The sequence below is a fragment of the Dermacentor variabilis genome, chromosome 1 (genome assembly GCF_050947875.1).
Source record: "Dermacentor variabilis isolate Ectoservices chromosome 1, ASM5094787v1, whole genome shotgun sequence".
Lineage (NCBI taxonomy): Eukaryota > Metazoa > Arthropoda > Arachnida > Ixodida > Ixodidae > Dermacentor > Dermacentor variabilis.
The window spans coordinates 125,023,595-125,041,425 of NC_134568.1; the positions used below are offsets into that span (position 1 = coordinate 125,023,595).

The following is a 17,831-nucleotide window of genomic DNA, read 5'->3' on the forward strand; positions in this document are numbered from 1 at the left end:
TTCCAACTACAAACAAACAAGGGTTCTGGAAAGGGGTAATTTAAGACGAAGATGCCCTTGACAAATTTCGCCATAAATGTTTAAGTATACAGTTAGCATTAGTGACAATGTTATCAACATGCATCTCACAGGAGAGGTTATTAGTTATGTGGACTGAAAAACATTTATATGGTTCAACTTGTTACAGAAGACGGCTTTCATTACAGTAGTGACAATCATTAGTTTGCCTAGCATTTCTCGATACCCACATTTGTTAATTTACGTTCTTTAGTGCACAGTTTCATTTGCTGTATGTTGTACCGGCTTATTTCTGTAGCAAGTTCATTTAGAAGCTGCTTTTTTCAGCACTAGAAGAAACCGTACTGCAAGTTACACAGTCATCAGCAAACAGTCTAATAGATGATGGGATGACGTGAGGCAAGTAATTTGTATATAGATATGAAATAGTCGAGGACCGACTACAGGCCATTGTGGGACACCAGATACAAATGTAATGAGCAAAGAATGACAGTTATTGGTTGATGCATAGTGTCTTGTGTTAGACAAAATGTTTTCTGTCGAGGCAATAATATGTTACTGTTTATGTATAATTTTTGTAATTCCAAGCAAAGATGTGGTTGCACAATGAAATAAAATGCTTTATGGAGTTCTAGAAATGTGGAATTGGTGTAAAGTCCATTGTTAACACGAGAAAAGAGATTGCGAGGTAAAGAAGTAGTTACTTAAGTTGTGCGTCACATGAGAATGTGTTGCAGTAACCATGTTGATGAAGCCTGAAAAAAAGATTGCTTTCCAAAAATTTTGCCAATTGTGAGTAGATATTAAACATATTCAAACTGCTTTCAAGGGATAAATTGGTCAGAGATATGTGCGTGTAATTGTGTGGGACTGTGGATTTTGGTTTTAAACAATGGCACATACCACCTTGCCCAGCTTCCAATCTGCTGGTATGCAGCCAGAAGCAGATGATTGAGAAAGAAGTTCAGTTGGGAAAGCGCTGAATACATTTCCAATTTTACCATAATTAAGTGCTTCACGATGAAGGTTACCTTCACGTACCCACTAAGATTCATCATGCCAAGGGGATTAATTAATACAGGATCCATAGAGATTCATGGGATATTGATGTAGAAGCAGTCTGCACAATGGACTTGGAAAATACATCATTAAATGCATACAACATTATTAGCTGGGAAAGGTGTTCTTGTTGTCATAGTTCAGTACATGATATGGACATTGCTTTGTCAGCGCCAAGGACACTACAAAATATTTTATGGTCAGTTACCACTAGGAGGATTGTTTGCTATATATGTCAAGAAAGACATGCTTTGCTTTCTTTGTTGCACTTCCAAACAGAAAGGCAGCATGCCACTAGGCTGACCCAACATTCAAGTTGTTGCCAGCCTTGACATCTAGAGAACAAATGCTTCTATTTACTAAAAAGTTGGTTTAACATTGTTTTAAAGCAAGTTAATCAGTGTGGGCAACAAATTGGGATGTATTATTTGTTAATGAGATTAGTCACATCGTCTTTGAAAAGAGCCCAACTAGCCTACATAGAGCGTGAGAAAAAAGTTGGCATGTGGTTTTCACAGAAGCAACTTGAGTTTGCAATCGATGGAGGCAAATTGTGCCTTTCTGTAGTCCCTAATGATTAATTTCTGGTGAAGGGTTCAGCGAGAAGTGCTTCCTGTAAGAGTAAAATTTATGATGGTAGCTCATTTTTAGACGTGGAAGCAAGCTTAGCAGTATAACTAGATCCAGAGCAGGGGGTCAAAACAAGGTCAAGCACGGTGGCTTTTGACAGAGTGCATCAGTGTGGCTGTGTATTGATTTGCACTAGATTGAAGCCAGAACATGCATACAAGAAGGAAGTGCATTCACATGAAGAAAAGGCTTCAATGAGAAAACCTGGAATATACTGCATCTTTGTTACTAAACCCAACATTGCGCAGGATGCAGAGGTGTAGAATTGTGTAAAGGGCTGTGATCGTAAGTAGGTATACGGTTGTCCCCGATTTGTAGAAAGAAGGGAAAAATTTGAAAACAGGCCAACGTGGTAGGAGCTAAGAAAACAAGAAAATTCTGTCCAGTGCCCGTGAAACAGATATGAGGCTTAACGAAAATAATTTCAGAGGCTGCTGTTGAAGTTGGGGGTAAGGCACCGAGTCAAGGAACGGGCAAGTTCTCCCAAGCAACAGGAGCTCAGAAATGACAGTACGAATCTCAGACACCAGTAATCACACTAAGCTGACTGAAGTAATATCAAAACTAGTAAAATGGAAAAGAATTAGTTACATACAATTAAGTTTATAATATTTTACAAATTGAGAAAGCACTAAAAGAAAATCAGAAGCATGGCTAATGTTTTTTTTTTGTGCTTTCTGGAAACCTTTATATTGCTTCTCAAAACCACAGTCGGCACAATCCTTTGGGTGCGCTTTTCAAAGGCTGGTTGTCTGGCTCTAGAATAGCTGTCTCTTCTAATGCCTACTAACGTATGTTGAGCCATGATTAAGGTTAATGGCCTTCAAGATTGGTGCACATGCCTGATGTAGACCTCCGAAGCCACGCGAGGTAATGCCCAGTGGTTTTGCCAGCCGCATGTGGCACTCACGAGCAACACTACTGAAGAGGAGAAAAGGGAAAGGGTTTAGCAGCTGGTTTTCTGCTCGCGCGGCACCCACATCTAGTAAAGGAAGGAATGGATCTAGATGTTTAAGGTTAAACGTGAAAAAATAAGGCGTTTCAGGACTCAGAAGAATATAGTGAAAAATATAGTGAGATAGTGAAAAAGCATTTGGTTCGCTAGAGAAAACTGCAGCCATCAAGGCAGTGGGTCAAGAAGTAGAAGCACACTTGAGTAAATTAGGTGAGAGAGAACCTCTTTGTTGGAAGGCAGAGGTTTACGCCAGCATGCCTTTGACCATTCAGCATATAAAGTAATATCTGCACATTCCACAGCCACCAGAAGTCTTCCCAAGAAATACAGAAAAGATGGTTTTAATAAGGGTGTAAGGGAATCCCTCTCTTATTTGTTACTCTCACTGCATGCTTGCAGGAGTATTCATAATGCTTAGGTTTGGAGGAATAGGTGTAAGGAGCAATCAGCCCTATAATTTTAAACCTACAGCTTACAAATGATATGTCTTGTTCACTAACACTGGAGATAATTAATCTACAACAAATTATTGAAATTTCAACCAGGAAAGTCTAAGGGCAGGTTTTAAAATCTATAGTCGCCAGGCTGAAATACTGTTCACTAGCCTGGCAAGCAAAAACAAGTTTAATTGTCATTAGCAATCATCTTTGTGACACTGTGCATGAGTATGTTTATATCTCTTGGCCGAATGGTTACAGGGGACCATGAAATTCGGATGGAAAAAAAATGGGTGGACTTTATATACAGAATTATTGATAAAGCTTTCTGTACTTAACAGTAATATCTATATCAGAAGTATGTTTAATTATCATTTACTAAGGTGGTACATATGGAGCTGAAAATACACTGAGCACAATAATGCATAGGAATACGGTTCTCGTGGTATGGTTTCGTGGCAGGGTAATATTTAACACTTATCTCAAGGCTCAAGTGTGCAGCTTTTGCCAAAGGACTGAAGCCTAATTGTGTCTGACATGACTGTGCATTGGGGCGCTTTAATATGGGAGTGCATGCACCTTTTACTCCAGTGTAGCCACATATAGACTGGGTGAGAAGAAGCATTGTTATAGCATTAAATTTGTGTTAATGGTCATTTAAATGTTTAAATTCCTTGGAATCCCTTGAACAGATGGCAGCAGCATATTTTAGTGATGCGCTGAAACAGCCATAGCATCTAGTGTAGCCACTTCACACTTGCTCCCCATGACAGACACCGTCAAGTCATGATGAACACCAGCCTCTACTTTTACCTTTGAAAATGGGTAACCGCTGTGTCGTGCGAATGCTATAGCTTATCGGGGTGAAACGTTCAAAAGGATGAAGTCGTGTCTGACAGGTCGAATAATACGAAAAGCAGATAACTGACGGTCTGCTAGAATAACAGATTGATTACCAATGGAGAAAGGACAACAAAGTTAAGCACGACTGATTTGAGCTGAAGGGGACGGAGTGTAAGGCATTCCACTGCAGCTCAAAGGAGCTGGTGACTGCTGAACAGGTTCAAGAGGATTAGAGCTGCAAATACATAAAATTTTGGGCTTGTTGCAAAGCAGATTCAAGATCATTACCCAGAGGTTAATTTATTCGTCAAACCAATGAAGGTTTTGTGAAGCAACCCTGAAGCACGTTATGCAAGTGCAAACAATTAAGTTCCAGACGGGGATGCAGCCTCGGACCGAACGCGCTGGAAGCAAGGCTACGTTGCTCAGTACTGCTCTCAAAGACCAACCCTGGGCCGTCCAGCGGGCCATGGAAGCAGCCAGAGCTCCCATGGTCCTAGAATCCCATGGCCAGAGAGAATCCAAATTGAAGCTCATTCCAGATACATGGCTCTCCTCGACAGAATAGTAGCGAGCGCAGTATTTTCACGAAAGAAAACGCAAGCAACACAGATGAGAATTATCGCTGTGGGACAGACTTTCTTTAAAAGTGTAGGCACGTGTAAGTGTCTACGTATGTGTCTGTAGTTTCCGCCGGAGGACATCGCCTCCTATTCGCGCTTTCCAGAAACGCTAGCGCCGCCGCGCGGATCTTTTCGGAAGCCGGGAGGGGGTGATGGATTTCTCGCTCACGCGGTTTCTGCAGCTGCGTTGGCGTACTTGTGCTCTTCGTTATGGAAGAAAACAGTCGACGAGCGAAGAGCAACCGCATGTGCAGTGTGCCGCAATGCACAAATCGTGCAATTTCCGGAAAAGTGAGCCTGCACCACTTTCCAAAAGATAAAAAACGGAGGAAGTTGTGGGCGATCAAGCTCCGCATCGGGAAGCAAGTGAGCGAAGAAATGGTCGTATGTAGCGATCATTTTAACAAAGACGACTTCTTTTGGGGCCACCTTGGTGAGTAATTGACTGTTGCGATGCTCTCAATGATTTCATTTTATTCTTGTGGTGAGCTGATTGTGAAATTTTGCCTTAAAGACGGGTTGAAGCCCTTACGAAAGCGGCTGAAAAGAAACGCCGTGCCTTCGCAAAAGATCCCTATGCGCTCCCACGAAGCAAGTGTGAGGCCTAGGGTTCCCCGAAGAAAGCCCCCCACAGATTCTCAAGGGAAGTTTAAGTACGCAAGTGTCACCGTTTATTAAATGTTCTGCCTGCACTCGCGCTGTTTCGGTAAATATTCCTCGACGGTGCCTGACGCTGCGTAGTGAGCATTTCACACTAGCGAACGTATTCTGCATCTGTTCTTAGTCGTTCTGTGTGAAAATCAAACAGGCGGTCAATGTGCAAGGCGTTCGCTACTTTTTTTGGCTGTAGTGAAAGTTGTGTACCGATCGGAGGTACTGCGCAAGCGTTTGTGATCTTGTATTTGTTTTGCTTGGTCTTAAAGCATCTCTTCTATTGACCTAACAATGTTGCAGGAAACGAGGGCCAACAGGACGACGTATCTGAAGTCGTCATTAATGAAGATTGCGCATGCGAGCTTCCTGATAATTTGGAAGAAAGTGAATACAATGGTGAGAATTTTTTTTCCGACCTTCGCACCCAAGTTTTGATGATGCATAGGCGTTACCGCATGTTTAAGTTTGCCGTTTCACCAAACAAGGCGAGTCCGGTTGTGCAACTGCAAAGGGCAATATATCGAGAGTGGTATCGCCGAAAGATTTTGGGCACCTAGATAAATACACGTTCTACTATTAAGAGACTAAGGCTTTTCTAATGTCACCTTAGGCAAGTAACCTACTGGAGTGACTCTGATGCAATAGTGTTCTGTGTGTGTGAATGTGTTTTTTTCTATGATCTTTCTCACTTTTTGTGCTTTTCTTTGTAATATTTCGGCACCCCCCTTACCCTTTCACCTGTGCACCAGGTTAGCAAAGTGGATGTTTACCTTCCAGGTAACCTCCCTGCCAACCTCCCCGCCTTTCGCATCTGATACTTTCTCTCTCTGCTCTTGAATTTTAGAGCAAAGGCAAGCCAGTGCAATGCATCTTGTTTTATTTTGCCGTAGGACTGAATACACCGTGTTGTAGGACACTTCACATGGTTTTATGAAGGATTTAGTTCACCATCATTGTATTGCAGACCCACCTGTGCAGGATTGGCTTCCCCCCCTTTCAAGCTCTTGCTCACGAACAACAGCAGGTAACTTTTTGCTTAAAACTGTACCAATTTCGCTCTAAATTTTTTCTTGCGTTACAGAACGAGACGCTGCAAGGGCACTTGTTGAACTTCAAGAGCTGGGCCACACACCTGAGCTAAACAAATCCGTTCAAGTGAACTCACTGGACTTCACACAAAAATTTAGGATTTCGGACGTGCTTCTTTCTGATGCTCACCTAAACACTTTGACTGGCGTACCTTCTCATGCACTTCTAAACAAGATTGTTTCACTCGTAGAGAAGTATGAGGCGGCAAATAGGATGGAAGCTTCTGTGAGGGACAGAGTTATTTTGGTGTTCATAGTTCTGAAACAGGCTATGTCATTTTCCTGTCTCAGTGTACTTTTTCAATGCAGCATTTCGTCCATACACAGATATTTTGTGCACACACTGCCTCTTGCTGCTGCAGTGCTGAAAGCTGCCATTGAGTGGCCTTCAAAGGAGGAAATTTTAAACAATATGCCTTCGCACTTTAAACAGTATCCGAGAGTGCGAGGTGTTGTAGATTGCACAGAAATCCCAGTTGAAAGATCTCGCTGTGTGAAATGTCAGCTACTGACATATTCACAATACAAGTCGACTTACACTGTAAAATTTCTCATATGTGTAAGTCCAGCTGGCACAATAACATTCATCAGTGAAGCATTTGGTGGACGAGCCTCAGACAAAGCCATTACAGCTGAGTGTGCAATACTGGAGAAGTTCGAGTCATTCACAGATGACATTATGGTCGATAGGGGTTTTTTCATTGATGACTTGTGCACTGCCCGTGCAATTGGCGTAATTCGGCCACCTTTTGCTAAAAAGGACTGCCAGTTTGACCGCAATGATGCCCTTAGGACAGCTGATATTGCTAGGGCACGGGTTCATGTAGAACGAGCAATACAACGAGTTAAAATATTTAAGCTCTTCAACTCAACTCTGTCCTGGGAAATGCTGCCTTATATCAATGAGCTGTTCACAGTTGCGTGTGGGCTAACTAACTTGTGCGCACCAATACTGGCTGATGATAAATTTCAGTAAGCACGCTTGCAAAGCTGACACAATTCATCCTCATCATTGCAATCCTATTTTATGTCCACTGCAGGACGAAGGTCTATCCCTGCGACTTTTCAATTATCCCTGTCCTGTGCCAGCCGATTTCAACTAGTGCCTGCGAATTTCTTAATTTCATCACCCCAGCTATACTTCTCCCGTACTCGACTGAGCTTCCTTTCTCTTCGCACCCATTCTGCAACCCTAATGGTCTACCGGTTTTCTAACCTACGCATTACATGATGTGCCCAGCTCAAATTTTTCTAATAATGTCAATAAGTATATTCGGTATCTTTGTTTGCTCTCTGATCCACACCACTATCTTCCTGTCTCTTAACTATATGCCTAACATTCTTCGTTCCATCGCTCTTTGCGCGTTCCTCAACTTGTTCGCAAGCTTCTTTGTCAGTCTTCACGTTTCTGCCCATATGTTAGCACCGGTAGAATGCGCTGATTGTATACCTTTCTTTTTAATGATAATGGTAAGCTTCCAGCCAGGATCTGGCATGTGCTCCAACCCATTTGTATTCTTTTGCTGCTTTTACTATAACTTCGAGATTGCTGGTGCCATTACCCTGCTTATCTTTTAGTGCATACATCTTGGTTTGACCTACGCCAAGCTTCCTTCACCGATTTCATGCTGCGTCCATCTTTTACGGCTTTTTTCAGTCTTTATCGCGTTATAATTTCGAATCAATTATTTTCGCCTTGTTGATCAGTTTTGACAGTTTCGCAAATTCTATCTTATCTCTTGAGTTGGACACTTTCATTCTTTGTCGCTTCTTTATTAGGTCCTTTGTTACTTGGGAGAGCTTGCCTACTGGTTGCCTTGGTGCCTTGCCTCCCACTTCAATTGCTGCCTCTGAAGCCATCCTCGTAACGGTTTCATTCATTAGCTCTATGTCATCTTCATCTCTGTTCTAAGGCTGCATATTTGTTTGCAACTACCAGCCTGAATTGGTCTGCTTTTACCCTTACTGCATCTAGATTGGCTTGTTTCTTCTTGACCAATTTTAATCTTTCCCTGTTCAAATTGAGGTGAATCCTAGCCCTCACTAACCTATCAGTGTTGATCAGACACATATTGCTATGGTTAACGGAACACAAACTGGCGAATGTTAATGTTACTTTAACAGAACAATCTCTTTTGGTGTATTTTCCACTTAATTTGTGCGACATCATCAGCTGTTCAATTATACATACTGTCTATAGTATGCGCTGTTGGGTCAAATAGGCGTGATGGTTATTTTTTTTTTATTTTTTCATCACTTTGTCGTGTACATTGCAATGTGTGACTAAGTACAGCTGTGAACTTGTGGGCATTGCAACCACAAAGACGTGAAGAATGTGAACCGAGAGCAGGTGGCAAATATACGAGCATGCGAGAGCCTCGCATGTGGCATACATTTATTTGCAGACAACCTATACAAATGGAAGTGATGTGTACACATTCAGTTAAGAGACATATGAAAGTTGAGAGGAGGGCGAATATCAACATTTTCTAACAAATAGTAAATATTGAATATCACATAGCAAAACGCAGACACACATTTACAGGAGGAATGTTTATTGTGGTATGTTTATAGGTGTGATACGTGTACTGACAAGTAAAAAAAAAAAGCAGCCAAGTATATCAGGTACAAAGGACCAGTTATAAACACAGAAGCACTAATTTTCAAGTAAAAAACTACTTGTATTCGCTCAAGTACTTTAGAGTGACTGCAAACAAGCTCTTCAGGAATTATGAGCTGCTGTGTGACTAGCTTTTCGAAGAATGCAAAATAAATAGTTGCTTAAAAAAAGGATCAACAGCTTTCTTCTCTTTTTTGCAACATGTGCACTGTAGACACTTGTAAAGGTGTCATTTGCAGAGAAAACATCACAGGTTGTAGAGTAAAAAATGAAACTCCATGACTAGACATCCAAAAGCACTAAATGACAGAATACAAGCAAAATTTGCAGCTGGCCATTTATGCATATGCTGCAAAACCTAGAACCAAACTTGAACTCCTCATTTTGCTTCTTCGATGCTTCAAAAACTCTTGCCATTTCAGTTCTCACAATTTGCTATACTTTCCTTAGCAGACATTGAACAGTAAATATAATTAACAATTGCTTAATTGCTGCTACATATATTGCAATTCACGGCGGCCGCATTTCGATGGAAGCGAAATGCGAAAGCACCCGTGTACTTAGATTTTCGTGCACGTTAAAGAACCCCAGGTGGTTGAAATTTCCGGAGTCCTCCACTACGGCGTGCCTCGTAATCAGAAAGTGGTTTTGACACGTAAAACCCCATAATTTAATTTTTTAATATATTGCAATTCGTAAATATTACAAAGTACTGAATAGCTTTTCTTCTAAGTATCCCCCCTCCCACTGAATGGAAGTGATCAACAACGAAAAAAACCTATGAACACCAACATACTTTCAAGCCTTGCTAATCTGCACAAGCTTAGGTAGTACCCTTTTGAAGTAGACATACTGCAGCCTGTCTACAAGTGCCTGAATATGCTCGGTGTCTCTCGGCACATGAATGACAAGGCTCTCAACTTTCGAATATACTATAAAATGACACAGATTCATGTTAAGGAGGAGCATGCCCAGTTGAACCTGGGAATAATACTTGTGAGCACGTCTCAATGCATAATTTTCTCCATCACACACAATAAATGCCAGCTTCTTAGCATTTACAAGGTCTTGTATGCTAGAGTGCTTGCCTAGAACAGGACACTTCACTTCCAGCAAGATGTTCGTTCCCCTCTGCTCACTTATTCCATCCGGGCTGTAGCCAAGCCAAGGAACATCTGGAATGACGACGAGTCCCAGCTTGCTCACGCTTTCGTTATGAGTCTTCTCGTACTCTTCAAGTGCAAGAGGCTCGTTGTCTTTTCCATACATTGTGGCTTCATTTCCCTTGAAAGGCTCCCTGCAGTACAGCCTGTCCAGCTTTGCTTCCCAACTGCGTGTACCTCTTTCTTCAAACGTGTAGAGTTCTCTGCAGATGCTTCCAGTAATTCTTTTTTTTCTTTCGCTGTGCCACAGAGTGGATGACTGATCAGTTGTCTCGCGGCATATTTCCCTAGCTTTGGCATAGGAGAGGCACACATTTTGAAGATAGAAACTCTTTTCATTTTCATTGAGATGTTCAAGAGTAAACCTTTTCAGTACTGTTTTTTCACCATCTAGCACCGATTCAAAAAATGAAAATTTTGTGTGCTCTCTCAAGTAGCAACCTTGTGTGAAAATTGTGTCGATGGCGCGGACTATGTTCAAATTGCTAGTGAAAGGGATTGACTTTCTTGCACGAGTTTTGTGTTTTGCCAGTGCAGAATTTGGTACTGCATCGATAAGTTCTTTCCTAATCAGGGCTTGAACATCTTCAGGGACACTTATTGGTTGAAGCTGCTCGACGTGGCAAAACAAACTAATTGGCCTTGGTTTGTAGATGCTGGCGGCACTGGCACGTCCCCACTGTTGTTGCACATCCGTGCATGACAATGCATCCAGGGAAGTGGCACTTGTCCTGTACATCAAAATAAACATACCTTGCTGAAATACTCTGTGTATTGGCTTTTTTCTGCATCTTTCATATGATTCAAGAAAATGTTTCCTAACAGTGTCGCGATGGGGCTAGTTGGAATTCTATGATGCAACTTGGTAGTGCGGAAAAAAAAATGAGACAGACGGGAACCATTTCAGTTTTGAGTTAGCGCTTGTGTACATTGGTTCCATTTTGTTTCATCCTTTGTTTCCGTGTTAGTAAGTTACATCAACAATATTTTACAGCAGATTCAGAATCAAAATCCTACAGTAAACAAATAAAAAAGCCCAGAACGTTTAAAACATTTCTGGGCATTCTGTGGTTATTAATACAGCCTGTGCCCACCTGAAGTGACTGAAGCAACACATACTCAATTGATTGCTGTGTGCATGTTCTTGAAACTCTGTTCCTAGTGCAACAACAAGCCCCAGATGGCATTGAAAAGGCATCATTGCCACTGACTTCTATGTTCGCCTTTTACAATGTGGCTCTTAGTTCGACATAAGGTAAACATATTCACTGTCACTTGATGCACATTACAGGCAAGCCAACTAATGAAAATAAATAAACACATGATGTATAAAGTTTTACCTGTTCAAATATATCAAAGTGGCAAACAAATGTTTGCATTGACCAGAGAGACCGGCCTTGCACGTGCATTCTCCCTGAAAACAATCAAACCAATGTTAAGCACGCAAACGACCTTAAAACCGCGCTAATTATTTACAGGGCAAATGCGTAGGCTCCCACATGCACATTGAATTCTGGAAGCCGAAAACAACACATTGGTGCTTTTATGACACTAGAACGACGAAATTGCGCGTTTAAGCCCGAGAAGTAAGTAAAAAAATAATTGCATTTAACGCGTTGCACTTTGGCGAAATCGCCGTACAGCACGCGAAAACGCTAATCATGCTGGAAACGGGGCGCGCTGGCACACCTCATTGTCTCGCTCATAGCTTCTAAATCGGCACTACTGAAATGTTTCCGTGTTACCTGGCATTTTTAACAAGCATTCCACAAATAAGCCATTGCAGGGAGCCATGAATGCACATAACGTCATCAATGCACACAACGTTTATATTATGCAGCGGCATGAGGGGTACTGCGCTTTGTTTACATCCGAGCGCCACCAATTAACTGCTTGGTGTCAATTCTCGTACATCACGTATATCTTTAAAAAAAACGTAAGGTGAAATACTGACCTTTACGGCGCCGGTTTCATTGCAGACTTGAACTTTTATAGTATGCGGGGGGCCTCTCACGGCGCTTGTCTGCAGGCATAGTGACTCGACCTCGACAGCCGCGCTTGTCGTCGCTCGTATACCGCAGCATATTATATGGCCAGCGTTAAACGCAGCCTCTCCTTCTACAACACATCTCTGCGTTTCCTTTGCAAGATCAAGGATCGCGCTTAGAGATACTAGAGGCCCGTGAGCCGCCTGCACCTGTAGACGCGCACGCTTTCGTGTCGGCTCCATCACCTCTATCCCCGCCATATTGAAACGTTCTCCGCGCCCCCTATAGTCGCTGGAAAGTGCGAATTGGAAAACCGACTCCTCTTGGTAAAACGAAAAGGCTTAGGCTTTGAAACCGAACCTGTACGCGCAGTAAAGAACCAATCAGCATCGTCGCTTTGCCATATCAATGCCTCATGCACGCGCACGCACGCACGCGCTACGGTCAGAGCCAGGGCTCACGCATTCCTTGCTGTAGTCGGCGTAGTGTTCGAACAGTGTTTCAGGGCTGTGTGCGCCGCGATGAGCTGTCATTTCTTGGTAAGCTGATCTTTTATTTCACTCGACTCTTGTACTTAGAGTGGTGCAGCTCTCAGCGTTAAAAATTCATCTAGTAAGTTCTAGCTGCTATTACCGCAAAACTAGAAGCAGTGACAGTTTTCATTGTGTTCCTTCCGTGATCGATCGCCGTTGCCACGCTGAAGTAGGCTGTGGGTGATCGCCGTTGGATGGGATTTTCGTCGCACCGGAAGTGCGATTTCCGTCGTTTGCGACGAAAATCGCAATCGCAGCGCCGACCCTCCAATTTTCGGCTTCGACAAACCGGTTGGTCGCACAGTGGTAACAGTGGTGTCAAGGCGTAAAATGTCGGCGAAACGTTTTACTCGCTCTTGGACGTGGCATGAATGCTCCGAAGGGTTTTGGAAGGCATTCCAAGACGCCTAGCTACTGGCGCTAAATCGTCACCGCGTTGGGGCCTGCGCGATAACAAATGCTTCCGAAAGCGAGGGTGACGTGGCGTCGCGGCAATGTCTTCTCTCACGCAACACCTGGTGCGCTGATGCAGCAGCAGATGTCCCCTGCCCGTTCTGCTCTGCCGAGGCGCACTCGTGATGTGGTGTCTTGGCCAATGGAAATTTAGGTACTGTTTGAACACAATGTCGCGTTAAAGGCCCCTTATTGCAAAAATTCCGGGGTCGGCATCGCATATTGTTTCGCAAAAAAATCATTCCGAAGCACAACCACGCGGGCCTTCCACGTGGCACAGAGGACTGTTACTGAACTGAGTGAATTCCTCAAAGTAAGATGCGTCAGAAAAATCGTAAAGTACGACCGAACCACAACTACAGATATGATAGCATTGGATTGTAATTTGAATATGCCAGAAAATATATTTATGTTGCATGGTAACTCAACCACAAACCCCTATTCCAGCGTTTCTACCATTCATATAGCGTGGTGTGGCCCGCTTGGTTCCTTGCAACAACATCCAGATGGCACTCACCTCGATGCACCCACAAGAAATCTGTGGTTGCCGAGAGGTGTGACAAGCAGTTAAGACTCTTTGAATGCTATCGCATTCCACCCTTAAAGGCGAAGCTTAAGTGCCCTCTGCTTGCCCACATGACAGACGAAGGGGTTTTTCAGTATGTAGGTCATTTGCTGCTTTCGAATCGGAAAGAAAAAGAAAAGAAAAAAAAAACGCATGTATGCATGCATTATATCGTAGGGAAACTCTAATTGGAACTTGAATTGCTTCTATGAAATTATCTTACCTAATCCCCATTGGATTCTTTTAGGATCATAGCAAGTGCCTGGTTCAAATGTATTTGTTTGTGAAGTTATGTAGATATAGTTTCCCCGTGTGAAAGCTTCCAACTCCCTGCATTCGGCCTTTGGTACTCTTTCTTGAGACGTACCCCAATTTATAGCAGAAGGTTACGAGCGTCATCTCGTCTAATATCCCATCGGGTTCTTCCCTGCATGATCATTTCATGTCTCCTCTCCGCGACTCCCCTATGTGTGTAATGTGGCTGTGTGTTCAATGGATGTATTTTTCTGAGTAAAGTGTGCTTTAGAATGGAGCAAATAGGGTACATTATGCAGATAGAATTCTTGTAATTGTTTTATGCTGTACATTGACTTCCCGGTACAGACTACCGGGTACAAGCTTTTTTTATGTTCTAGAGAATTTTTACTAATCAACTGTGGTAGATAACATACATGGTTACATTGCACTCAGTTTTACACAGACAATATTAAGTGAAGGACAGGACGTGGACAGACGTAGCGCAAGTTGCGCTACGTCCGTCCATGTTCCGTCCTTCACTTAATATCGTCTGTGTAAAACTGAGCGCAATATAACCATGAACGTTCACCAACTAGCCCCCTCCATTGCTTTACTAAGTGGATAACATAATTTCTAGTCCTTGAGCTGGACTGCTCAGAGAAATTACTTGCATGAGTAATCAAAATGTATAATCAGTGAAGAAAAGTTCACTAATTAGGTTTTTATCTCATTACTTCAAGACACCCGTATTTCAATTTACGAATTGTAGCTAGAGAGCTTGAAAAGCGTATCCACCTGAAATGAAACATATGGGCGTCCCATTTATTTTTGTGCTTCAGTGCATGAATGGCATTTTCTTTGAAAGGTTATACAACAGTGCATTTTTTACTGCAAGTGTGATGGCACATAAACCAGTGCCATCCTCGGAATTATGATCTAGCGGATATGCCTTGCAAGCTGGCTACGATTCGGCAATTGCAATAAACTGTAATGTAATTAGTTGAAAGCTTAAATTAAGGATGGTGTTTAATTGGTCACTTATGCATATCAACGTTTCGTGCAAGTAATGTACACCTCGAGTAATCCAGTTCAGCTTGAGTAATCGAACTGGAATTATGCAATTGCCACAGGTGTCGTTGCCACAGCGAAAAGTACCATATGCATAACATTTTTCTGCCTTCTTCATTTCAAGCAGGCAACAAGTCATACTTTTCTGGCATTTTCATTTCTTATTACTTTATTAGTTTTTGTACCGTCTCAGTAGTGATTTCCCGCCATTTTTACAATATTCCACCTATCTTAACTTGCCTTTCTCTCTATTTCTTAGCGCTGCAGGGTTTTTTTTTTTTTTCGGTCACGAGACACTTGAGGTGTCCATAGAAAAGTGAGGAAGTTGGAATGTCTGCGGCGTTTTTATTTCGCCTTTGGTCCTCCTCTGTCAATACAATAAATCGAGACTACTACGGTCTGCATTTTGCTTTCAATTGTTTTTAATCTTTCAATGACAAAAAGAAATGAATGAAAAAGCTGTTTGGAGCACTATAATTTCCCTGTCTAAATTTTATAGCGATGCTATTTTATTGCTTTATTTGATAATTGCTGGCCACGTGGCAACTGTATGGTGCTAGATTTCCTTCAACATGCTACAAATCATTATTTACCATGTACTTTTTTGATGCAACCAGTTCATACATTGCCGCAAGGATTAAAGCCCTCCTTTATGTAGTGCGTCCAGGCCTTTAACGTGAAAATAAACGAAATGAAATGAAAACATGCGTCAAATGCAGCAGAAAAAAAACTAGAGTGTAGGAACAATGAGACATCAAGAAGATCAATCAGTCAGTCCATCAAGTTTATTTGACACGAGATTGTCATCATCCATCCTGTCTAACTATCCATCCTAGCTGTCACGAAATGTAGCTTGACTTCCTGGCATACGTAGGTTCCTTTACATGGTCACGAAAATAAGGGAGGAAGGGGGTCACAAACTTCCGACCCATTTTTCAGTTAGCCTCGTATGTACAATTGTTGCGAGTCATACAGTGACCGTGTTCCCAAAAGCTGGATGAGCAGCGCATGTGTCATTCTTTCTGCTTTACTCTGCACTTCTCCACATTTGACACTGGGAGCTAGGTCCGGCTTCTGCTGTTGCTCGTCTCAAAACATACTGCGACCTTAACTCCTCTATTAGCTCCTCTTTTAGCCCCTCTGTTATCACATGAAGCTTTTGATGAGATTATCAATTGCTGCTTTGATCTCCACACCCACCTGTGAACCAGTGAGATCACCTGACCATACCCCCTCAATTTCGTATGGGAAGGAACCCTTGTAACCACACTCTACGCCGAGAAGCAGTGTTTCGTTTGGCTTGCAGTTTAGATTAATTGCATTAAACCTTTGTATACATTATGATTCCTTGTGAATCCGAGAAATATGGGCCTCATATACTGCGATTGTGAACACTAACTACTAATAAAGCAAATAATAAATAAATAAGTAAATCTAAACAAATGCGAGACAAGATCTTGCAGTGCCCCTTTAAGGCTCACCAACCACTCAATAAATTCTTCTGACTGTGATAACTATAGCTGCAGGATATGAAACTTTTAAAGAATTTACTACCTATTGGATAATCTGGATGCATAACCTTTATTATTGGCATTGGTTGCATGATTGTAAAAAATTCTTCCTGCTGCAGTGCACACCTGAAAGCTCCTGCCAGCTGCGGAAGAAACGGAGAAGGCAAGAGATGGAAGAGCAAGGCGACGAGAACATGGTAAAAGCGGGAGCCAAATTTTCAGCGAGACAAGTGGACAAGTCCACTTGTCGAAACGTTGGCTCCCGCTTTTACATTGTTCTCGTTTTGCTTCTGCCAGCTGCTATGTCCTCGCAAGATGATGACCCTGCAGGGCACTATCTTGGAGCACCGCAAAGTCGTGAGAGTGGACAAAGGTGTGCCTCTCCCATGGCTCCAAGGCATCCTTTCACAACTTCCAGCATCAGTCCGGAGCCTGTTCGGTGCAATAACTGAAACCATACGGTTGGTCGCAAGACTTTTTGCTGCGCGATAGTTGTAGGCTCGCACAACTGAGTTTACATGTCCACACAACCTCGGGCATCTACCAAGAACAGTGCAGCAAAGAGCCACAATCCGGCTGACATGAAACACCTTAAGACGACTGATGCACCCATTGAGCTCTGCGATGTCACGGGCACCGTCTCGAAATTGTTAATGCTTTATGGATTTGTTGATTTGGTACACCCACTTCGAGCTAGTGTCTTTATTTTTTTTTTTGACGAGAGGTTCTTCGAAAACATTGGCACCATGATGTATCAAAATTGGGGCTCAAGCTAGGCGATGCAGTCATATTAGATTCCGTAAAAAGTCAGCTAGGCCACAGTGCCAAGTATCAGGCCACTCATATGGAACTGGTAAGAAAAATGGCTCATACGAGCAACCCCGCACCGAAGCAGGCAGCGTACCAACAAGGTAGCGACGGCATCGAAAATCGACTTCCTGGATACAATCCAAGCCACACATATCTAATATTTGGTGAAGACATTAAAGAGTGTGCCTACTTGTCTATTGATAACGTTGACATCTCCCTGCTTCAGCCGAAAAAGAGCCTGAATGACCTGTTTAGCGTTTGGGACAAGGTGACAAGGTTCACTTTGATGCCCAGTGAAATCCAAAGCCGACCAGCTACGCCAAGTGGTGGGCCACCGTCAACAAATTGCAAAGTGTCGAACTTTCCCATGCCAACGACAGCAGAGACAAGGCTTTTGTATTCAACAACAACATCGCCAAGCTTCTGCTTGACCCAAAGGTCTGGGTCTGGTATCCGCTGTTGAACCCAACGTCATGGTCCTTGTGCCAGACACAGTGGCATATTGCAACGGAAGGAAGATCAGGTCATTCAGTGAGTTGTTGAAGGACAGTGCTGTACTAGAAGATTTAGATTTGG

The 17,831-nt window shown here is 42.7% G+C and overlaps 2 protein-coding genes across 2 annotated transcripts; one reads left to right on the top strand and one right to left on the bottom strand.

The window, feature by feature from the left end:
- The first annotated feature begins 5,522 nt into the window (after positions 1-5,522).
- Positions 5,523-8,943, top strand: LOC142584263 (uncharacterized). The gene is made up of 3 exons (XM_075694408.1): positions 5,523-5,615; positions 6,184-6,243; positions 6,301-8,943. Exon 3 carries the CDS (start codon positions 6,522-6,524, stop codon positions 7,281-7,283), a length of 762 nt encoding a protein of 253 aa, XP_075550523.1. The 5' UTR covers positions 5,523-5,615; positions 6,184-6,243; positions 6,301-6,521; the 3' UTR covers positions 7,284-8,943.
- Positions 8,666-12,353, bottom strand: LOC142584252 (uncharacterized). The gene is made up of 3 exons (XM_075694401.1): positions 12,045-12,353; positions 11,431-11,504; positions 8,666-10,821 (listed from the first exon to the last, which is right to left on the bottom strand). Exons 1-3 carry the CDS (start codon positions 12,336-12,338, stop codon positions 9,726-9,728), a joined length of 1,464 nt encoding a protein of 487 aa, XP_075550516.1. The 5' UTR covers positions 12,339-12,353; the 3' UTR covers positions 8,666-9,725.
- Between the last annotated feature and the right edge of the window lie 5,478 nt (positions 12,354-17,831).